We start from the raw sequence: 24,421 nt of genomic DNA, 5'->3' as shown, positions 1-24,421 counted from the left end.
GACGAAAAATCAAACTCAAGCCCATCTATGTTGCTCTAGGTGCAGAAAGAGCAGCAGCATTGCCAGGATTGCATGCACTCACTGGTAGTGATTCCACTGGTCACATCAAAGGAAAGGGGAAGTCATCATGCTTCAAAGTCTTCATGAAGGCAGGCGAAGATGTTATCTGTGCTCTTGCTGGACTTGGTGTTGTCGTGTACCCATCACCAGGGGTGTTGTCTGGATGTGAAAAGTTTGTGTGTCAGCTGTTCGTCTGAAGTGGCACATGTTCAAGCAGCTGAAGGGTAACCAAGGTGTGGAGAAGCTACTTCCGACTCAAGGATGTATCACTGAGCATATATTGCACGCACACCTACAAGCCAACATATGGTTGCAAGATTTAGCTGTACCAATTCTACTGGATCCTGTTACTCTGGGATGGCGACAACTGGAGGACGGCCACTATGTCCCAGTTGTCTCAAAAGTTCCAGCAGCACCGGAGGCTGTGGTGGAACTTGTGAAGTGTTCCTGTGCCGCCAGTAAGTGCAGTGGACGGTGCTCTTGTAAGGCACATCATCTAGTCTGTACAGAGCTCTGCAAGTGTGAAGGAGCTGAAGACACATGCAACAATGTCGCAATTGATGGGAATTCAAGCGATGACGAGGAAAATGAGGACTTGGATGACTAAATAATTATATATGCCGAAGCATCTTTGTGTTTTGTATTTGCACATCCATTCAAATTGTATGTTCTCGGTACTACAGAATGTCCTTTTTGTGCATATTTGACCGTCATCTTTTGGGGGGTTCGTAAATAATGCCTAACTGGGTTAAATTTAGCTGAACAGATATTTTTTATTATCTCTGAATGTGCTATAATGGGTAAAATAAGGCGGTTTCTCAAATTTTGGATTTTGGTGACTGCTTATGAATAAAAAAAAAATTGGAAACAGCTGTTTTTATGTTGACTGTAAACACAGGAAGTGAAAAATTACAAGTTTCCAGATTCTATATGAAAAGTTGACCAAATTACACAATGACATACACTACGGGGGCATTGGAGGGTCGTTCCTCTTACAGCCATAATTATTGACAACCAGGCCCTGCGCAGCATTTTTATTCATGACCCTAACTAAGCATACTTACAAGTTATTTGCTGAATTAACACGTGAGCCACACCTACGTGGAGTGTGTTGCTTGGTGTCCCTCACTTACCCAGGTGATTCCACTTTTTTTGTCCACTACCTGTATCTGCATGGGTATGCATGATTTGTGTGTGACAGATCTTTCATGACTTAGTCCCTTGTAGAACAACCGTTTGACACTAATTGCCATCCTACTTCTTCGTCCTGCTCTAACTGAACCTTTTTACAGTTGTGCGGAGGACCACCACCTCGTTAATTGTCACACAGCGTGATCCTTCAAGCTCCTAAAAGTCCCTTGGGTCCCGATTGACTAGGGGAAGAGGAGGGTGGTAGAATTGGGATCGTGCACATACGGGGAGGGAGTGGGATGAATAAAGGGGGGTGGGGCGTGGGAGGGGTTATAACCATAAACAGACTTGGTGCTGTAATGGTTAGACCATTATAGTTCAAACCACATCCGAGACATACCAAAGACTTTCAAAAAAAATTGTACGAGCTGCTTCCTTGCTTGCCAGACAAGCAACGCTGAAAAGGCAAAGGTAAACCACCCGGTAGAATTCCTTGCTAAGAACCTGCTTCGTACCACTAACGCTTTGTAAAAAGTACGTTACATCAAAATCAAATCAATTATAATCATAAATGGGAGGGGGAGGGAAACTGGAATACATGAGCTTGTGGCACAACCGGTGGCACACCAGTTAACACCATCAGGCTTTCTCGTGTGAATACCTGCTGACAAATTCAAAACATCAGCAGTTTCTTTGTACAACCAACGAAGCAGTCCTGAACCCTTTGTTGGACAGGTTTCACGACGATCACAATTGTCCTTCACAGGTGTACTTGAAAACAAGTACCTCAAAAAAGGACGCTTAGTTTTGGAGTTTTATTTTTGAAGTGGTTACAAAAATTAAATATGCATGTCACGTGACGGTGTGAAACTTTTTCTCTATCACACATCATTTCGATCTAACAATTATACCAAAACATTATGATGCTTGGATGATTATTGTAAACAACCGCTTTTGTTAAGTTCTAAAAAAACAAAAAAAATTAAAAAAAACAATACTTTAGTTAACAGTGCAAGCAAAATAACTATCAAAAACGAGTCTTCACCCCACGTCATGGAAATAAACAAAAATGGTGGAAACTTCAAAAAAGGTGCTTTTTGCTAATCCAAAAAAGGATTTCCCACTCGGTGCAAAATGTTCAACGTCTAGGTGGTTTCGGGTGATCGCTTCGAAAGAGAGTACAAAACCAGGTCGGCTCAACCATGCAACACGAGGAGCATGGAATTGACTGACTGGGGGGTGGTGATCAAAAGATCGGGGAGCGATCCTCCGCGGCGTGGACCTTCCGAAGGCTTTTCCGCATCTCTTGCACAATCACAGTTGCAAAGCATCACGGCAGTAAAACCTTCACACACGATATTAAAAAAAAAAAAAACAGGAAAATTAACTTGCGACTATATAAATATTTCGAGAAACTACTCCTTGTGGGGTTCGTCGTATGTACATGCATGCGAGGCGATCTGGATTTGGAATTTAGTGCTTTAATCCATTTACAAAATTCCCAGCTCCATCTGATGGATTACATCTCGAAAATTGAGTTTGAAAGTGAAGTCTGAGCCACATTTATCTCCGGCTCCTGCACTGCAGTCGCCGTGGCGTGATCTCGATGGATCCTAAGGGTTGGCAGGATGGCCAAAGGAGGTATGCGCACCGGCCTCTAAGCTGATGGACGTTAAACTGGGCTTCCCGGCTGCCGACATTAGTTGGTGGACGTTAAAGATCCCATGGTGTCCCTCTCGAAGAGTAGGCACCCTGGACAAATTACAAAATCCTGCTCTAACCTACAGTGGCACTGCATCAGTGGCACAGCTACGCCCTCCAACAAATGACGCTACTCGCAGTCATGCACTGCATACGAAGAAGTGGATCCAAAGTTGGGGTGAATTCAAGAACATGGTGTGGGTACAAGTAATGGACACAGCCGGCTCAAACGAGGGACTCCATGCTTTCTTCTGCTGTGAACTCTTCCGCCGGTGCCAATGTGCCGTTTCGCTCATTCGCTCCCCAGCTGTCGCGCGTGTCCACCAGGCTTTGCACAGCGGCGTACAGGTAACGGAGCTGCTCCTGATGAGGCAGATGTCAAAAGGAGCGTTGGACGTAAATCACATGCAAGCCTGAGATCCACATTCTACTTACATCTGGAGGATTTATTTGGACAGTCAGACATTTCACAGTCGAGCATATTTCCAAAAGAAAGTGATCGTGCAGGCTTTACGTTAAACGGTTAATGACGTCTTCGTATTGGGTGTAAGTCAAATGGCATTTACTGTATGTGTGCGAATGTAACTATGAAAAACTTATCGAAGAACATTATATGAGCGTTCAATCGAAGAACAGGTGCAACCCAGGGTGGCTTTGAGAGGTCACAAGTAGGAGGCTACGAGGAGCAAGGTCACATGTGAGCTTGTATAAAATCAAAGGCCAAACAACCTGCTGCCAGGAGGAAAGAGACATTCTTTGGAAACCCTCCACCTGCCTTGAAATACCAATGGTGCAGAAGGCCTTTGTATAAGTTCCCAAAAGGATTTGGCATAGAAAGATCGGTAGGTTTGGGTTCATGCCACAAACAGGAATTATTACAAGGACCTATAGATATTCAGTGGTTTTTCCTTGAGCATTTTGGTGGAAGGGGAATGAAGAACTGTAGTCTTGCTTGTGAAGGGATACAAAAATCCCTGTTTTGGGATACAAAACGTAAGCTGTTCAGCCTGGAGGAGTTCTACTTTTGTGTATGTATGTGTAGGGACACAAACTCACGGGGTCGGAGAATATTCCAGGCCGAGCAAGGTACAGAGTGCGTGCCGCACGGTACATGTCCACACTGCCTTCCTCCTCGAGTCTCCTCGCGAGCATGCTAAGCACGTAGAACGTGCCCGCCGTAGTTCCACCAAACCTGCATGCAACACAAGTTAGCTCCAAATGAAAAAGAAAACCTACACCATGAAGTTTAAAAAAAAAAAACAGACACCATCTCATTTCTTGACATTTCATGGTGTTCGACGCAATTTCTTCATGTCTTCAACAGACTCGGTGGCAAAATGATGAGTGTCCGCTCCGAGTCTGGGAGGTCAGCGGTTCGAACCCTGGCCGAGTCATACCAAAGACAAAAACGGTACGTGCTGCTTCTTTGTTTGACATTCAGCATTTTTAAAAAAGGACAGAGCATGGACAAACAACCATAGGTTGACAACCATTGCGCAGGCTTGGTGGGCCTTTGGCCTTCTGCGTTGAAGTTCCTTGCAAGGGAAGTCATTGTCTTCACATTTATTTATTCATGCATAATAATCAAACGGAAAATCAAATACCGCATTAGAGTCATCAGGAGTAACCCGGACAAGCACAAAGCAAAGATGGAGTCATCAGGAGGAACCCGGACAAGCACAAAGCAAAGATGGAGTCATCAGGAGGAACCCGGACAAGCACAAAGCAAAGATGGAGTCATCAGGAGGAACCAGGACAAGCACAAAGCAAAGATGGAGTCATCAGGAGGAACCCGGACAAGCACAAAGCAAATATGGAGTCATCAGGAGGAACCCGGACAAGCACAAAGCAAAGATGGAGTCATCAGGAGGAACCCGGACAAGCACAAAGCAAAGATGGAGTCATCAGGAGGAACCAGGACAAGCACAAAGCAAAGATGGAGTCATCAGGAGGAACCCGGACAAGCAAAAAGCAAATATGGAGTCATCAGGAGGAACCCGGACAAGCACAAAGCAAAGATGGAGTCATCAGGAGAAACCCGTACAAGCATAAAGCAAAGATGGAGTCATCAGGAGGAACCCGGACAAGCACGAAGCAAAAATCGAGTCATCAGGAGAAACCCGTACAAGCATGAAGCAAAGATGGAGTCATCAGGAGAAACCCGTACAAGCATAAAGCAAAGATGGAGTCATCAGGAGGAACCCGGACAAGCACAAAGCAAAGATGGAGTCATCAGGAGGAACCCGTACAAACATAAAGCAAAGATGGAGTCATCAGGAGGAACTCGGACAAGCATAAAGCAAAAATGGAGTCATCAGGAGGAAAGTGAACAAGCACAAAGCAAAGATAGCGTCATCAGGAGGAACCTGGACAAGCATAAAGCAAAGATGGAGTCATCAGGAGTAACCCGGACAAGCACAAAGCAAAGATGGAGTCATCAGGAGGAACCCGGACAAGCACAAAACAAAGATGGAGTCATCAGGAGGAACCCGGACAAGCATAAAGCAAAGATGGAGTCATCAGGAGGAACCCGGACAAGCACAAAGCAAAGATGGAGTCATCAGGAGGAACCCGGACAAGCACAAAGCAAAGATGGAGTCATCAGGAGGAACCCGGACAAGCACGAAGCAAATATGGAGTCATCAGGAGGAACCCGGACAAGCATAAAGCAAAAATGGAGTCATCAGCAGGAACCCGGACAAGCATATAGCAAAAACGGAGAAATCAGGAGGAACCCGGACAAGCATGAAGCAAAGATGGAGTCATCAGGAGGAACCCGTACAAACATAAAGCAAATATGGAGTCATCAGGAGGAACCCGGACAAGCACGAAGCAAAAATGAAGTCATCAGGAGGAACCCGAACAAACATAAAGCAAAAATGGATTCATCAGGAGGAACCCGTACAAGCACAAAGCAAATATGGAGTCATCAGAAGAACCCGGACAAGGACAAAGCAAATATAGAGTCATCAGGAGGAACCCGGACAAGCACAAAGCAAATATGGAGTCATCAGGAGGAACCCGGACAAGCACAAAGCAAAGACGGAGTCATCAGGAGGAACCCGGACAAGCATAAAGCAAAGATGGAGTCATCAGGAGAAACCCGTACAAGCATAAAGCAAAAATGGAGTCATCAGGAGGAACCCGGACAAGCACAAAGCAAAGATGGAGTCATCAGGAGGAACCTGGACAAGCACGAAGCAAAAATCGAGTCATCAGGAGAAACCCGTACAAGCATGAAGCAAAGATGGAGTCATCAGGAGAAACCCGGACAAGCACAAAGCAAAAATGGAGTCATCAGGAGAAACCCGTACAAGCATAAAGCAAAGATGGAGTCATCAGGAGGAACCCGTACAAACATAAAGCAAAAATGAAGTCATCAGGAGGAACCCGAACAAACATAAAGCAAAAATGGATTCATCAGGAGGAACCCGTACAAGCACAAAGCAAATATGGAGTCGTCAGAAGAACCCGGACAAGGACAAAGCAAATATAGAGTCATCAGGAGGAACCCGGACAAGCACAAAGCAAATATGGAGTCATCAGGAGGAACCCGGACAAGCACAAAGCAAAGACGGAGTCATCAGGAGGAACCCGGACAAGCATAAAGCAAAGATGGAGTCATCAGGAGAAACCCGTACAAGCATAAAGCAAAAATGGAGTCATCAGGAGGAACCCGGACAAGCACAAAGCAAAGATGGAGTCATCAGGAGGAACCTGGACAAGCACGAAGCAAAAATCGAGTCATCAGGAGAAACCCGTACAAGCATGAAGCAAAGATGGAGTCATCAGGAGAAACCCGGACAAGCACAAAGCAAAAATGGAGTCATCAGGAGAAACCCGTACAAGCATAAAGCAAAGATGGAGTCATCAGGAGGAACCCGTACAAACATAAAGCAAAGATGGAGTCATCAGGAGGAACTCGGACAAGCATAAAGCAAAAATGGAGTCATCAGGAGGAAAGTGAACAAGCACAAAGCAAAGATAGCATCATCAGGAGGAACCTGGACAAGCATAAAGCAAAGATGGAGTCATCAGGAGTAACCCGGACAAGCACAAAGCAAAGATGGAGTCATCAGGAGGAACCCGGACAAGCACAAAACAAAGATGGAGTCATCAGGAGGAACCCGGACAAGCATAAAGCAAAGATGGAGTCATCAGGAGGAACCTGGACAAGCACAAAGCAAAGATGGAGTCATCAGGAGGAACCCGGACAAGCATAAAGCAAATATAGAGTCATCAGGAGGAACCCGGACAAGCACAAAGCAAATATAGTCATCAGGAGGAACCCGGACAAGCACGAAGCAAATATGGAGTCATCAGGAGAAACCCGTACAAGCATAAAGCAAAAATGGAGTCATCAGCAGGAACCCGGACAAGCATATAGCAAAAACGGAGAAATCAGGAGGAACCCGGACAAGCATGAAGCAAAGATGGAGTCATCAGGAGGAACCCGTACAAACATAAAGCAAATATGGAGTCATCAGGAGGAACCCGGACAAGCACGAAGCAAAAATGAAGTCATCAGGAGGAACCCGGACAAACATAAAGCAAAAATGGATTCATCAGGAGGAACCCGTACAAGCACAAAGCAAATATGGAGTCGTCAGAAGAACCCGGACAAGGACAAAGCAAATATAGAGTCATCAGGAGGAACCTGGACAAGCATAAAGCAAAGATGGAGTCATCAGGAGGAACCCGGACAAGCACAAAGCAAAGATGGAGTGATCAGTAGAAACCCATACAAGAATGAAGCAAAGATGGAGTCATCAGGAGGAACCCGGACAAGCACAAATCAAATATAGAGTCATCAGGAGGAACCCGTACAAGCACAAAGCAAAGATGGAGTCATCAGGAGGAACCCGGACAAGGATAAAGCAAAGATGGAGTCATCAGGAGGAACCCGGACAAGCACAAAGCAAATATGGAGTCATCAGGAGGAACCCGGACAAGCACAAAGCAAATATAGTCATCAGGAGGAACCCGGACAAGCATAAAGCAAATATGGAGTCATCAGGAGGAACCCGGACAAGCACAAAGCAAATATAGTCATCAGGAGAAACCCGTACAAGCATAAAGCAAAGATGGAGTCATCAGGAGGAACCCGAACAGGACTTGGGTTTCAGCCACTACTCCACTACCCTCAAAGCCATCCAGGCACAACCAAGTGAGCCTTACAGAAAACCTTCCACAAGAATTCACTTCTCCTTCGAGAAAGATACAATATAACGAAAGAGAGAAATAGAGTAAAAGAGATGAAAAAATAAAAAAGCAAGAAATGTATGGTTTAGGTGAAGCTGTTGTTAAACAAGCTCCACAACAATAGTAATGTGGAATGAAATACCGTAACAATTAACCCCGTTCTTCGCTTCGCGTGTGCGGAGGAACAACCTTCCAGCTACAATTGCGACTGACATTGATGCATTTTGATAAAACTTTTCGGTGATTTTTGCTCAACTCACTCATCCTGAAGGACAACCGGACCTTCACGACTGGCCGCCTCCTGCCATTCGAGGTGTACCAGCTCAAAGGCACCGCTCAGAGGTCCATCGGGGTCAGGCCAGCGTGGACAACGCAGGTGCCTCACCTCGAGCACGTAGTCGTCCTATTGGAGGGTTGAGTGCGCGAGATTACATGTAGGTCGCGCACACGTCAGATTTTCAAATGGTGCAATCAGCTGTGAGCGTCTTCGTTACTGAGTTATCGATTTACGGTTACCCAATAGTGAGAGTCATACGAGCAGGGCTTCATTAAACAAGTTTAGTACAGAGGCCTCAACATATAAAAGTATCAGTACCTGAGTGGACTCAAGGATGAGATCTCTTATGATCACGTTCTCCTCATGAGACAGGCAGAGACGATCCTCGTTTACCGTGGTGATCCTGAATCCGTCGAATGCCATCGTATCCTCTCTCCGCGGCCAGTATGCCGTCTCACTGTCCTCCTGTCATGCACGAAATCGAATAGCACCATGGGTAAGGTAACTTCAAAAGCACAGGCCATGGGGGTTAAGGCACTGAATTTACCACGTCAAGGCGGCGAGTGCAGTTTGACGATGACAAGTGGTTATTTCAAAGAGTGCAGACATTGCAAAATCATGGCTTTTCAAGCATAATTTGCTGAAGACAAATAATTATTGCATCAATAAACACATTGAAGGTTTGTTGGGGGAGGGTAGGGAGAGATGGCTGGGGGAATGGAGGATGTGGAGGGGGGGGGGGTTAGGTTCAGCAACTTGTGTTTTCCATTGTTTCACTCTTAAATCGGAGGGCAGGTGACACACACACACACACACACACACACACACACACACACACACACACACACACACACACACACACACACACACACACACACACACACCCTTTGCAATCATTAGGTCTCAGGTGTGTTAAGTGTGATTTGTGAATATGCCAGGAGTTCAAAAGATTAATGGCCGAATACATATTATATGAAACATGGATGTTTAGGCTCATAATTATTTGGAACCTCTTCCGCTCCCAAACCCTCTCTACCCGCCCTTGTGTGTCAACAAAAGACCGGATGAGGATAATAAACACGACAGACGATGTGGTTCCAAGCATGCAATGCATTTTTTTGATGCATACCTTTATTTTGTAAAGGTGGATAAGCAACTGACAGGTCTGTATACGCAACCCCCCCCCCCCCCGCCCCCGGGTTACGTGCATGAAGCAAAAACATACCTACTGATAATTATCTATCTATAATTCCAGCAATGTGTGTGTGTGTGTGTGTGTGTGTGTGTGTGTCTGTCCGCTGTTTCTCGACAACCACTGGTCTGATGTAATTGAAACTTGCCAGCTATATTGCTGGGGACCTGTGGATGTGCCTTTTCAAGGTTTGATATTAATCGGACAAGTGGTTCCCAAGTTATGGCCATTTATTTACCAACCAATGAAAGGACACATTGCTGCGTAGGCCGGTGCACGGCCGGCCGACGGTGACGTCACGTGCCGTGCCGGTTACGATGGGGATCGGTGCCTTAGTTACCGTGGCGTAGGAGTGGCAATGGTCAATGGCAGCGAATGTCATGGCAAGCAAAGACGGGGAGGTAAACTTGATTTTAATTTGGATTTTAATTAACTCTGTGTGTGTAAGTATCACAGCAGTTGTTACTTCAATGCAAAAGATAATTCGTGGAATGCATGTGAACATTCCGTACGGGCACGCACCACTTCCGGATAGTGATGACTTACTGTATTCTAATAATTTCTCGATTTCTTATGCGCATTTATAGATAAACATGATGCCCCAATTCAGTCGTCGTTTACGAGAGCGAAGGAACGGCCTGTGTGGTTGTTTGAAAGTTTTTTTGGGGGGGTTGCACGTATGGGCACGCATGTATGGGCACGCGAGAGCAAAGGAACGGCCTGTGTGGTTGTTTCTTGGTCGCGGTTTGAAAGTTTTTTTTGGGGGGGGGGGTTTGCACGTACGGCCACGCACATACGGACACACGTACGGGCACGCGAGAGTGAAGGAACGGCCTGTGTGGTTGTTGTTTCAGGTTCGCGGTTTGAACTTTTTTTTTTTTTTTGCACGTACGGCCACACACATATGGGCACGTGCTCGTAATTGAAAACACCTCACTGTACTGTGAATGGTTGAGACTTGTAATACCAGGGAAAACCTGGAGGTGGTGCTACTTGATGCACATTCACACAGAGAATTTGCGTCCACCCTCCCCCCCCCCCACCACCCTACCACCCTAAGACCACCGGCAAAGATAAAAACACCCCTACACATTATTTGTGGTCATGCTGATCCAATGCAGCAAGTCTGGATGTAATCAGCCCAGAACTGTAGAAGGAGTACCGTGCCAAACATGTACACACAAAAACACCGGTCTGTGAATTACACTAAGGATACTTCAACCGCGGAGGCCATTTTTCAGGTTTATTCCCTTTTAAATTCATTTTCTCTGCAACCACTTGTCAGATCGACAGGAATTTTTCACAGGAGCGACTACTCATGTCGAAAGTTTTATGATAACAATGACATCATCGGGTCATGGGGTGTGGCAGCCATGTTGGAAAAAAAAGGAAAACCTTTGGACCTCTATCTCCAAAACCACACCATCTTACTGTGATTCACCATCCGTCCGTCCGTCTGTTCCCAGGTACCGCAAAAAATGGCTGAACCGATAGCAACCATTTTTTGGGTGTGTAATCCTGGGACCCCTTGGAGTAAAATAGGCATAAATATAATAACATGACCCCCTTGATGGCTCCCGTAGAGAGTGGGTGCTTCTAGTGGAGAGAATTGAAACTTGGGCTCTGGCAAGTACTCCCCATGGAGAATAAGTGTTGTTAACCATGATGTCATCAGTAAAGTGGTATCCTGGTAAAATACGACACATAGAACGCTATATCCGATCAGTTTGAAAATTATTGAGGGTCATCTCGGGATAAATTGGTCAACAGAAAAAAGAAAAAAAAAACCCTTCAAAAATCCTCTTTGACAAAACGGCTGAACAGATCGAAGCAAAACTTTACAGGTATGATCGACTAGCCTTGGGGAATTCTTCGGTGCAACTTTAAACATCATGGGTGAGGATTTCCTAAGGATTGTTTATGCAACAGCTGTCAAGGAAATCCTTCTCGAAGAAATCATAGTGTACCTTAAGGGGAATCTTTCCGAAAGGATCACGGAATTTTATGCAACGAGGACTGAATCCTTTCCAGGTTCCACCGTAGAAGGAGCGACTACTCATGTAGATTTTTTTTTTAATGATAATTATAATAGCACAGGTCACGTGGCGTGGCAGCCATGTTGGAAAAAAGGAAAAAAAAAAAACTTTGGACTTCTTCTTCTCTGAAACCGCCCCATGGAGAAAATTGAAACTTGCCACACATGTAGTACTCCCCGTTGGGAATAAGTGATGTTTAATGATGACAGAGTCGGTGTCATTGTGATGAGATCATAATTGAATGCGTCGAACACTTTTATTCGATCAGTGTGAAAATTATTGAGGGTGATCGATGCATAAATTGTTCAAGAGATTCGAATTGATGACATCATCGTTCAAGTGGTTTGGCGGGCCATATTCGATTGAAAACAAAAAATATTTTAAAATCTTCTTCTCCAAAATGGCTCCATAGATCGATGTGAAACTTCATGCACATTATCTACTAGCCTTGGGGAAGAAAGGGTGTAAATGTAACCCTCTTAGGTCACATGGTCTGGTAGCCATATTTTTTTTGAAGACAAAACCTTAAAATTTTATCTTCTCCAGAATTTTTATCGTGGCCCTACAGGTGCAAGAGGATTAATTTTTTCAGAAATAGCATCGTTTCGCACCCGTAATACTCCCTTCCCCCCTTCTTCCGGCATGAGTGACTGGTTAAACCACTTGCACGATTCCACGTGTACGGGAAGTAATCGCAGGTCGTGGGAGGGGGTGGGGGGAGGGTTATTTAATACCATTGAACTAACCCTGGGTACCCCAAGTATGAATGCAAAATTTGATGGAGGTTGGCCAAGCCGTTTTAGATTCTATAAGGAACAGACCCACAGACATTGCTTTATTTTACATCGTAGGATAGGATAGAAATCCTCTTCTTCTTCTTCTTTCGGCTGCTCCCGTTAGGGGTCGCCACAGCGGATCATCCGTTATGATCCGCATATTGATTTGGCACAGGTTTTACGCCGGATGCCCTTCCTGACGCAGCCCTGGTCGCCTCTTACGACACACGGATAAGGATTGAGTTTCGCCATGATTCTGGGCTGCCCTACACCCTCTCATAGCACGGCCCAGTGCAGAGCAGAGCTCCCGTCCTCAAGCGATCCTCCAACCCAAGCCTCCGAGTAGCCGGATTACAGGTGCACGCCACTACGCCCGGTATTAGGATAGGATTGAAAATACCAAAATAAAATGTCGTATTTCTGGTTCATTAATGGCACAAACCTCCACAAATGGCCAAACGACCTGTACAAACGTCACTGTGAGCAGACAGCACTCGTCTTTTCCTTTCCATGCTCTAATAGCAGAAGCTTCTGTTAAAATTTATTATCTCACCAAAGTCATTCAATATGGCTGAACCGCTGTTTTCCCCACACGTGGGGAATTGAGAGGTGGGAATTCACTTCTTATTTTAAAAATTGTTTATTAAAGGAATGTGAGGGGGGGGGGGCGAGGAATAGAGGCTGATAATTAGAACGGATCTAGCGCTCAAAACACAAAAACGTAAGGGGGAAATCACACGTACTTGATACAGCAATAAATGAAATAACTAACTCCTCTCAAAATGGCATCAATATACTGACTTACACGGCCAAGGGAAATGAAACAGGCGAGGGCTTGAATGACCCCTGCTTGAGCCTGTTTCCAATTCAATGTCCCGGTTGCTCTACGTGCACTCCTGCACCGCAGGTCGAGTTGAGAAGCAATGGACCAAAGTAAAGGACACGAGCTGGCACGGCATTAGGATGCAGAGTGCAGGACTCAAGATTCCCCAGCAGAGAGCAGTAGATAACGAACAGCAGAGCCAGAGCCAAGAGGGTAGAGTGAAGAAGAAGGCAGGGAATTGTCTGTCTGTCTGTCTGTCTGTCTGTCTGTCTGTCTGTCTGTCTGTCTGTCTGTCTGTCTGTCTGTCTGTCTGTCTGTCTGTCTGTCTCTCTCTCTGTCTCTGTGCGCATGCATACGTGGGCTTATATTGGTATTTTGGTCTGCCCCCAAGCATGTGGCGGGTCCATTTATTGGTTGCATGACCATATAATTAAGTGTTCCGTCCACGTCCTGGGGCTTCGCTATAGCACACGAAACAGTTGGGTGTGCAGTCATCCTTGCAAACAGCCTGTGAGAAACCTCTAAGGCATGCATGCAGCATGTTCATGTGCCCATTGTCACTCACCTTAAGCCCTTCACCTGGCCTTGCCTGTGGAGAGGAGAATCTTAGAGAAGATGTCCTTCCCCTATACTGCTTTATCATGGATGCTCACCGACTTCTCAGTGCACATATTGCCGACAACTTATCTCTGACATGCCCCTAGTAAAAGTGTAAATCTAACCTACTTGAGCACGTGATCCATACTATTAACACATTCTCGCTATGAATCCCACCACCCCCACATCCCCCCCCCAACCATCCCCTTCCATGCAACAATATATGTGTGGATGCATGTGCATGTAAATGTCTATTGAAAATCACTTCGCTACTGGCAGTGATGAGATGGTATATTAATGTTCATTTTGAAAACAAATATTTGTTTCAACTGCAATTTCAATCTGTTTGTTTTTTGTTAAATTGGAGGCCTGGCTGTATTGTTTGCTACACAGAAAGGAGGGCTGACCTGATCACTGTCGTTGGGCAGCATGAGGATCAGCTGGATGTTGTGTTCCCAAATCATGCGCCAAAAGTCTCTCATGGTGTGCGCAAGTGGAAGCTGTGTCACAATGTACTCACGCAGATGTCGGTAACCCTAGGACATGCCATAAATAAAAAAAACACTTTCAGAAGACTATACAAGGACACTTTGACACAGGTCATTTTGTCCTATTATGTGCTGTATCACATGCTGTATCAACATTACATTATCTTAATCTATCGATTTACTCATCTTCGGTCCCGACAGGAAGGTGCAGAGGTAGCGCACTGGATTTTGAGCTGTCTGGTCTGGTTTTGATTCCCAAGCTGACTATAAATTGTTGAAAAGGTGTTTCGCAGGCAGGGCATTGCATCACAAAGTGTGATGTCCCTCGGATGGATGATAAACTCGCTGGGTGTCCGGTCTGCCAACATTAATTGGTAGACGTTAAGTATCGCATGGTGTCTTTTGACGAAGAGTCAGAGTTACCACTGGCATCGTGGTCAAGTTCCAATTTGAAGTTAGCTATCTTTTGGGAGAGTGCTTGCCTAGTGGACGTAAAAGGACCTCACGGTGACTTTTAAAAAGTGAACCATCGCGTGCTGGTATGCCGGGCAAATCCCTGCCCTGACTACTGCTGGGGAGGCAACGGCAACGCTCACGGTGCATCTCTTGCCATGAAATGCTTCGCAGCATCAGTGCTCCATCTTATAGGTGATAAATATTCAATGACGAACAGTACAGCAAAGTAAATGATAAACCCAGTGTGTGGCTTGATGTTTATCGCTCTAAACCCTTCAGAGCCTCGCGAGCTTTGTAACGACCTTACTCAATGAACCAGTGGCATTTCAAAAGGGATTATCTCATTGGAATTGGACGAGTGTTTATTTTTTGTTCATCGATCTCCGGATGGCTTGCACCTGACCAGGATTATATATTTTCAATATTTGCTGTTCATTTAAATAAACAGCACATCTGTCACGAAAAGAGTGCAATGGATAAGTAGCGTCGAGCCGCGCCGTACCATGACAAACGAGGCGTTGATGTAGTCTGCACCATCCTCCTTGGGCAACGTCGACAGTTCCACGAGTGAAGATTCCGCTGTGCACACATCCAAGATCAAAATCAAAATAAAAGGGGTCATTTTAAAATCAACCAATCACTTATTTGATCTTTCCGCTGAAGATTCTCGAAAAAGCACGTCATCAAATGGAGTATCTGAAATAAAAAAAATTTAAAACCTTTTACGATAGTGATCTCTCCCTTATACACAAACTCCAATAACTGACACACATTTCCACCAATGGAAAGCACTCTATGATATTGTTACGGTTGTGGGGGTAGATGGAGGAATTTAATAGGAAGGTTAGGATTGAATAGAGTTGTTTGGTCCGTGGACATGTAGGAGACATCTCGATGTAATTAAGTAGGGAAACTGTGGGCTTAAGTGTTACATGTCACCACATGGGGGGGTGGTGCGGTGTTAAATAGATAGGGATTAAGAATAAGTTCCCCCAGTATGTAATTGCCCCCCTGTAACCTATTCCTACGTTTGTACATTCACAAGCAAGCCAAACGTGCCGAGCAGGCAGAAGCCCCACCTTCAAGGGTGACGGCGGGCGAAGTCACACCCCCGAGACTGATGATTGATGGGCGTGACGCCAGAAGCTAGCTCAGCAGGTGGAGGCCCTGACTTCCCGGGTTTCGTGGGAGCAAGCCACACCCCGTTGGAGGAAACGGGGGTTCAGCGATGTGAGTGAGTGACAATTGAGTTCGGAGGAGGAATGGTTGAGTGCGGAGTGAGGGACACACGTGGTCAAGAGAGAACATAGTTAGTCGATGGCCTGTAAAAACAGGGCTTTATGGCTGGCTTTCCTTTGACGCATGAAGAAAACGGCATGATTCTTGAATTCATGTTGAGGCGACTTGGCTCACATGGTGAAGCAAGATGCTAGCCTTTGGCTCTTGCTTTTGTCATGAGGAACGGAACCTGAGCCTCGTGTATGTCAAATAGCGTGTCGGTGAGAACGATCGACGCACAAAGCGGCTGCACGGGGTCTCTGAGCCTTGGTGTTGAATACCGCTCACGAATTGCCTGACATACATTTGTCCTGCTGCGAGGGAGCGATTTGGCAACATTTTGCACGCGTCGACACGTGCAAATAGAAGCGCCTTGATTCCAAGTTCCACAAAGACAATCTCCGGGCCAAGCTAAGTGCAAGAATAAAAGGAGGGATTTTCTTTTATTTTGTTTCCCCTTGTCTGTATTTAAGTCCATGTGTAGAGGCGCCTCGACTTCGACTTGAATTTAGCTCACGTATTTATTATTATTATCTTGATTATTGTCCTTCGTAAATATTTGTCTATTTTCATTAAATGTGTTCATTTAAAGTAACTGTATCCGTGTATTTGTCGTGGGGTTCGAGTATAAACCCGCTGTGCGGTGCATCCATCCCCCGTGCCTCCGGCCCTCCACCATTGCACCCCACCCTTCCTGCACGCACGCATTAATCTCTGAGAGTTTCGGCTGAAGGCTTCCAAGGGAGAAGTTCAGCCATCTGGGCTGGCGGTGTTAACCGCCTGTCAGCACAATTTGGGTCGGGGGGATTAACCTTGGACCGCCAGTGCCACGACAATATCAATGCAGTTCTGAACAACAAATATAAATTATTCAGCTTTTTCTTTTTCTTTCCAGGATCGAGGCTCATGAAGGAGCAAAACACTGCCTTTGGAACTCCAGCCAGCACTGGGAGAGGGGAGCAGAGGATATCATTGACAGCAACACGTTAACCGTGGGTGCAGGAAGTCAGAAATCCAGGAATGAAGGTGGCTTTGAATGCCACAAGCAGAGAGCTTGGTAAGCAAAGCAGGATGCTGGACTGTGTGGAATACCTGGGATATGCACAGGGAGATGGTCCTGACATCCCTTTTGGGATTGAGCCTCCAACCATCGCTGAGAGAGGGTTTCGATCCAAACTGATGATCAGAGATCAGTCAGCCCAATCATTTCAAACTGATGTTTAATCAGTGAGCTCTAAAGCATGGAGTCATCGGATTTGTACGTTTATAAGTTTATGCGTTTCCTTGGAGTGGCACTTACTCACCATAAGTTGTTTGGTTTCAGTTATCCTTTAGTTTAGCGGATGCACAACTAAAACTCAAACAGGTAACTATCAATCACGCCAGACTCATTGTGGAGATAGTTAAGAGCGAGTGTTCTTGCAGCCAGATATAAACTCAGGAATGGTTTATCATCACATCCAAAGGTTTAGACTCGCTTAGTGACATAATGTCATTGTTTTAATAGTCTGGTGTTGGCTTAATGGTTAAGATCTTAGGGTCTTGAGTTTGAGCCCCTGTCGTTCGGATAAATAACACCAAGAAGGTTGACTCAGCCTGTCATCCTTCCAGGTCAGCAAAATGAGTACCAGCTTACTGGAACCAGGGGACACCTCGCAATGATGCAACCAGCAGCCACAGGCTGCATATGGAATGATGATGCTTGTATAATGATGCTCGTGGTTTCAAAGCCACTTACCCTTCCTTTCTCATGACTCACAGACACGAGTACAAGTGCAGTGCGAGTTCACCTATGGTGGAGCTATATATACAATCATGTGAGTCATGAGAACAATGTGTTGTAATTTAAATTTGAGCAATTCATTATGATGTGTGCATGAACACCTGTAGAAATAAATGCACCAGTCAGTGAGGAATTAAAGAGAAAGATCAGAAAGTCATTGAATCTTATGTACAAATGGCAATAAAATTAAAATATAATGAATTTGACCATGCATATGAACATAACCTCTCACTCAGGTTTGATATCGTACTGACAATATTTACCAATAAAGGAACTTAAGATATTTAATAAACTAATTTTGAGGCTAAAAAGTTAAAATCTGTTAATTGGCAGAGGTCTGGCACAGCAAATGTTCCTGTTCTTCTTTGTTTTCGGTGAATAAGGAAAGGCAAATGAAACAGGATATTGTCAAAACGATGTGAATAAAACTTCTTCACAAATTCCTGCTCAAACAGCACGTGGTCTGGTATTCTTGGATATGGTGGATGGAATCAACAGTACATTGATTGAAGTGTGCTAACTGCCGTGGAAAGCAAGAAGCTGAGGTTACTACTTCATCGGAGCAAAAGAGGGAGACGGAAATAACAGAAAATGTTGATATAGGGTGGGATATGCATGCGTTCGAGCTATGTCGCAGATCAGGATGCACACAAGGGGTGGGAATGACAAATTTTGACACCTCACAAATGTGAAGATCAGGATTCAGGAGTTAAAGGCCAAGGGGACTGGGACTCAGAACAAAAAGGGAGAATAAAAGGGAAACAAACAAAAAGTGAACTGGAGAGTTCATAGAACACCTTACCCCACGCAGTCTTGAGGGAAAAAAAAAAAGGACATGGGCGGGATTTGTGAGCAGCAAATTTGATTGGTCAAGATGACGTAAAATGCCATAATATATTGTCCAAGTACTGCTAAACAAAAAGTTTTTGAAAGAAGGAAAAAGGCAATTTGTGTTCTCCATTGTTCAAGTACATAAAGCAATTGAAATAAAATAAAGATTTTAAAGGTTGTACAAAAAAAAAAAATTGGAAATTTACCGCCGTTGATGCAGCGTCTTTTAGACCACCTTATTTAATATGTTGTCTTAGTTATTCACGCCTGTTGTTTGTGTCTTTTATGGCATCCCTAAACACAGCAAGTTTCCTGTTTGGAATCATTTTCAATTTTGTTCGACTGTCAGACAGGCACATAAAGTAAACTAATTACCTCACTCCTATCTGTGTCAAATTCAGAACCAAAGTACTGTTAAACTACAGGTTCGTTTTTCCAATTCGTTGTCAAAATAAAACATTCAATTGAAATTAAGTTGTTCCTCGATCATAAACTGACGTAGACAGACAGACAGACACAGACAAAGTGAACCAATTGCTTAACCTCGCTATTCACTTCGTGTCAGCGAGGTAAAAATCTAGGAGGTGAAAGAAGCAAGAAATGAATGAATGAATGAATAAATAAATAAATAAATAAAATGAGCCCCCCAAAAAGGGAAGATTTTTTTTAAAAGAAGAAAAAAGGAGAGAGAACAAAGAGGAGAAAATCAGAAGAGCAAAGTGGAGAGGAAAAGTGAAGATGATAAGGAGGAGAGGGGTGAGAAGAAGAACAAGCTCAAATGAGCTAAGATCCTCGTCCTCTTAATAATGACGTCATAAAAACGAATACGACGTCATTGTGATGTATCAGGTTTGCGATAAATTATCTGTGCTAATGCCCGGCTTGATTCACGCAAACAAAATTCAAACGGCTTGCCTAGTTTCGGAGATAATGGTATTGGCGATTTCCATTAGCGGCGATATTATGTCAACTTTTTTTCTCCGAAGAATTTCCAAAATCGGAGATGGTTACTGCCTGCGCGTGGGCTTTCTGCATATACGTGGCAAGTTTCATGAAGATCCGATGAAAACTCTGGGTTGTGAAACAAAAAAAAAAGTCAAAAAATAGGAATGACATCATAAAAATTGATATGACGTCATAGTGATGTATCATATGTGCGGTAATTCATCTCTCCTAATGCACCGTTCGATTCCCGCAAACAGAATTCAAAAAAACTTGCCTAGTTTCGGAGATAATTTTTTAGGCGATTTCCATTAGCGGAGATATTTTGACATCACAACTTTTTTTCTAGAAGGAATTTCCAAAATCGGAGATGGTTAATGTCTGCGCAGGGTATTTTTACATATATATGCAAAGTTTCAGGAAGTTTCGATGAAAACTGGAGGCTGTGAAACAAAAAAGTCCACAAGAAGAACAACAACGTGAGTAAGACTTCGAGATCCTCCACGAGGATTTAAAAATGTAAGAAAGAGAAGAGGAAAAGGAGGAGAGGTAAGATCAATAAAACAAATTTAAATAAAAGGGGAAAATAAAGAGCAGAAAAAGGATTAAAAGTTGTAAAAAGGTAGTAGATCCAAATGAATGAAAAGCGCTTGTTAATCGTGTGGGGGGTTAACGTGCCAACATTGAAGATTAGGATTTGTTCCTTGCACTCTCGACTGTTCGTGGAAAAATAAAACACAGAAGGTTGCCAATGGGACTGAACGGATGTCTGGGAAAATTGAAGTGTCGAGAAATTGCCTTGGAAAAACCTGCGCTGTTGGTTCACACACCATCGAGCAAGCGTTCACGGAAGTGATATCCTTCTTGGACATCCCTTTACATCATAACACCACGAGCTATCACAGAAATGTGGTTACTGTGCAGGCAGCATCCTCGGCATGATAAACAAATTCACATTCCCAAGTTGTTCGCATTCTCATGTGAACTGCTGTCTTCGGCTACGAATGGCAATCGCACTGATGATGAATCCACAAACATGTTGTTCGATTTAAAAGCTTAAACATTTCGTTATACTTCTTTCGAATAAGGAGCAACCGAATAAGCGACTTCACTGTAAACATTACTCTAAGGCTCTTCAGCCTAAGTGAACCCAGTTTACGGCCTCACCTGGCAGGATGGACGTGCTGCGGTTTTTGCCGATGTTACACTCTTTTTGTGCGCTGGAAAAGTGCACATGTGCTGGGGTTTCTGTCAATACCTGGAAGAACCAGAAAGAATGCCGGAAAAAAAAAATTAATCAATCGGGTGAACCTTCGTCGTGGTGTTTTTATGCCCTTGGTATCTGCATAGGTTTACACAACTTATCATGTCCTTCAACCATAACCCACAGACAGGCATCCCAATTCTTTCATAATCCTTGTGTGAAGCTTGAGGAAGATATTTTCCAAGGTACAATGCTCTGGTCCAACGTGGAAAATCTAGGGGCTGGCAGGAGAGCTTAAAGGGATGTGTACTCGCCTCTGAGATGTCCATCATGGGTGTTCGAATCCTGACACAGCTATAAACTGTCATTCTGATGTTCTGCAGACAGGGCGAGGCATCAACTTGTGTGCCGTCCCTCCGATGGGCATTAAGCCAGAGGACACGTATGCCGGCGCTAATCGTTGTTGGATGTTAGAGATCACATGGTGTCTTTCACTCCGAACAAATTACAAAATCCTGCACCTTCAGTCAAATATCAGGCCTGTCCAGCAAGTTTGTGAGAGGCGATAAACAGTCCCTGCCCGACTGAACCCACGAGAAGCTGGGAATAATTGGGGCCATTAGGGTAGAAGTTGGTGTGGGAGTTCAATGCTCCGCTCTGAAGTGGAAAAATGCTGTCGCTTAAAGTCCACAAATATCTTTCAGATTCCTTGACACAGATAATGCTGTAAAAGTACAAAAACATTCTGGAAGGAATCTTTAAAGTTATCGAGTTTTCCGAAACCTTGTGTGTTGACCCACATAACATCGTTTAGAAACGAGAGGTGTGGTCTGCACTTGCGAGTGGAACCTTGAACTGTCGATGCAGACGGGTTTGCCCAGAGTGGCTCGGACCAAGGAGGTGCCCCAGATAGGTGGACAGGTTGGCAGCGGGAACATCCGTCTCGTGGCAACGAGCCGCCTCTAGCAGCGCTTCATGCAGGAAAATATACTGTTCCTGGGAGACGGCACAGTGTACGTACAGCAGTGGCAAAGAAAAGATGAAAACTTAAAAATTATTCAATTAAATCGCACGGACCCACCTCATGTCATCCGGTGCATTACGAGCTCAGATAAAATGATGTTCACTGGAAATTTGCTCTCAAATTCCAGGCCTTACAATGGCCGAGGAGTGCTCATGCTAAAAATCATGTATCAAAATTATCAATCCTTTAATAATATGACTCAAAGAAAAACAACTGTGCATGCAATATAACCAGCATACCTTCCCACCGTCATATCTTCTCAGATGGACGTTAAACTGGTGTCCTTCGCAAAGAGTAGGTGAGCCATCGCCGGCACCCTAGCCAAATTCCAAATTCCTGCCCTGACTTCCTGTGTCGGAGTGGCGACCCATTAAGATTGTAACCATAGCCAAGGAAATTGGTTTGACAGCACAATGCTCTGTTATAAAGCATGGTTCATGATCGGTTGTCTGTAGAATCTGCTGCCCAGACGATAACCACACTCTGAGAGGGGAAGCAGCATAACCTGGTGTTAAGAAATACCCATCAAGACGGAATCACTTGATACACACTGCAATTTGTCAAAGGTAAAGAATTTTGGATCCCATGGAGGTTGGTAGCGGCCTATTAAGGTCTTTTATACCAGGGCTTGTTCTGAGAATTCTGATTATCCTCAGTTGAGATGTTTGGTGCGGATGGAAATGTTTTGGATGAAGATCATTTTTATGTATCGATTGCTATTTTTGTTTTGTATAATCAAATAGATCCTCCAACACCAAGCATTCCACAGAGGCGGCCCATTGAAATGCTAACCACGCTCAACTCTGCCGAGCTTCCGGGGTCCGGAAAGATCGGGCACGTTAAAACCAGCATGTCCCAGGCAAAAATGAGATAACACTTTTCATCAGCGGAGCATAATAATGCTGAGGGGTTCTTGGCAGAGACAATATGCCACGATGGAAGTCACATTTCCATGACGATGACTTGGTGGAGGAGGTGTGTCTCTTACTTCAGTCTGCACCAGGAAGTTCCGCTGTGTGCGGATGTGCTTCAAGAAGCCCTTGATACCAATGGTTCCCTTCTCCTTCATCTGCTGCAGCATCGATGCGAGGACTATGTACGTGCCTGTACGCCCCACACCCGCACTGCAATACAGCAAACAAATCGATAAATGTTTCCTTTCTCACCACATTTGTCTGCCATGGCTGTTGTATGTATCCTGATGAGTTATTTCTACAAAGTACAATTCCATTTATGAGCTCGATAACTCCCATAAGCCCTCAGTGGCCTGCTCACCTGCAATGCACCACCACAGGCCCTGGACCCACACGACCCCGTGGCTTCTTCTTGCTTCGAGTCTGTGACTTTGATGAGGCTTGCAGCGTGGCCTGCACCGAGGCCTGCGCTGCGGCTTGTGCTGCTGCTTGCACCGTCGTCCGTACGAAGGCAAGCAGAGGCAGAGCATGCTCGGGTGTGCCCATGTCTGGCCAGGAGGTGTATTGAAATTGGAGGACCGTTCGCTCCACTCCTCGTTGATTTGCCTGTTGAACAAGATTGCAATAAGGAAAGTTGATTGGACCCGTCACACTCTTGCTTCGGCACTATAACTTGAGGCACGTCTTCATGTGGACAGGCATTAAATTTTGAGGATGAAGACGACATTATTGAAGTTATTTTAGGTTTCCATAGAAAATTGTCAGTGGGGAACAGATTTGTCTCACCCGGCGAGGCTTGGTGAGACGTAACGTGAAACGCCGCACGGTGTAGCAGGCCAGTGTACGAGTGGCACGTAGCGTCACGACCACAGTCCCATATTCCTCACCGCCCTCCATCGGCCAGTAAGGGTCACATTTCCTCTGGAGGAAACAGTGGCAGCACTTTTAGCTTCCTGCAGTTACCTGTGAGTATACATTTTGGGATTCAAAAGCTTACTTTGTGGTCATGCCACATACCCACAGCAAATTTCCCTCCAAAATGCAACATTTACTTCTTCGTAAGTGTACAATATCATGGCCTAGTGGCGAGGCCACCGGACTGACATGCGAGATCGAGGTCGTGGGTTCAAATACAACCGAAGGCAGCAGCAGTAAGGGTTTCAATTGTAAACATCAGGGAAACCAAGCTTGTCTCAGCCCTCAGGAGAATCATCACCATGTCACAATCTGAGTGTCTATAAATATTCCAGCTTGCTCATTAATGACCTTCAAGGAGGTGGTGATCCACCTGCCTTGTTGGATGTACAAACGACACCCGGCCCGTACATCGAGGTCGATTCATAATGGTGCCTCTGTCGAGTTAACGCTACCAACTCGTAATCCCTCCAAGTGAATTAGAAAAAGAAAACAATTAATGTGCAACAAATTTACTATCATTTACTTCGTTCACATTTCAGGAACTGCAATTGCTGAATGAAAATGTTATTATTTGCACAGGATCTGTTCAAACATCATTTGGATTCCCGTCCACGTGTTAAGGGATAACGTTCTCCCAATTAGGCAATGGACACACTTGTCCGTGAAAATGGCTCGAGCGTCCGTGAATCGGTGGTTGTACTGCTTCCCACATCCAGAGTGTGTGTTTACTCAAAGGCCATTGTCGTCCGGGGTTTCTTTCAAGCGTGGGATCCATTTTTCACGAGTAG

General features: G+C 44.8%; 1 protein-coding gene across 8 annotated transcripts in view; it reads right to left on the bottom strand.

The window, feature by feature from the left end:
* Positions 1-1,992: 1,992 nt before the first annotated feature.
* Positions 1,993-24,421, bottom strand: part of LOC147033272 (receptor-type tyrosine-protein phosphatase gamma-like) — a 176,220-nt gene continuing 153,791 nt past the window's right edge. For all 8 annotated transcript variants that reach the window (XM_085871474.1, XM_085871475.1, XM_085871476.1 and 5 more), the window contains 11 exons: positions 23,502-23,636; positions 23,077-23,321; positions 22,790-22,925; positions 21,627-21,773; positions 20,741-20,831; positions 15,242-15,318; positions 14,203-14,331; positions 8,690-8,836; positions 8,355-8,497; positions 3,949-4,084; positions 1,993-3,255 (listed from right to left, as the gene is read on the bottom strand). In XM_085871474.1, the coding sequence (XP_085727600.1) occupies positions 3,118-3,255; positions 3,949-4,084; positions 8,355-8,497; positions 8,690-8,836; positions 14,203-14,331; positions 15,242-15,318; positions 20,741-20,831; positions 21,627-21,773; positions 22,790-22,925; positions 23,077-23,321; positions 23,502-23,636 (1,524 nt within the window). In that variant the 3' untranslated portion in view covers positions 1,993-3,117. The remainder of the gene's footprint in view (positions 3,256-3,948; positions 4,085-8,354; positions 8,498-8,689; positions 8,837-14,202; positions 14,332-15,241; positions 15,319-20,740; positions 20,832-21,626; positions 21,774-22,789; positions 22,926-23,076; positions 23,322-23,501; positions 23,637-24,421) is intronic.

This window comes from Eptatretus burgeri, chromosome 2 (assembly GCF_056783735.1).
Source record: "Eptatretus burgeri isolate ZD-2024b chromosome 2, Ebu_testis_v1, whole genome shotgun sequence".
Lineage (NCBI taxonomy): Eukaryota > Metazoa > Chordata > Myxini > Myxiniformes > Myxinidae > Eptatretus > Eptatretus burgeri.
This window is presented reverse-complemented; position numbering and strand designations above follow the sequence as displayed.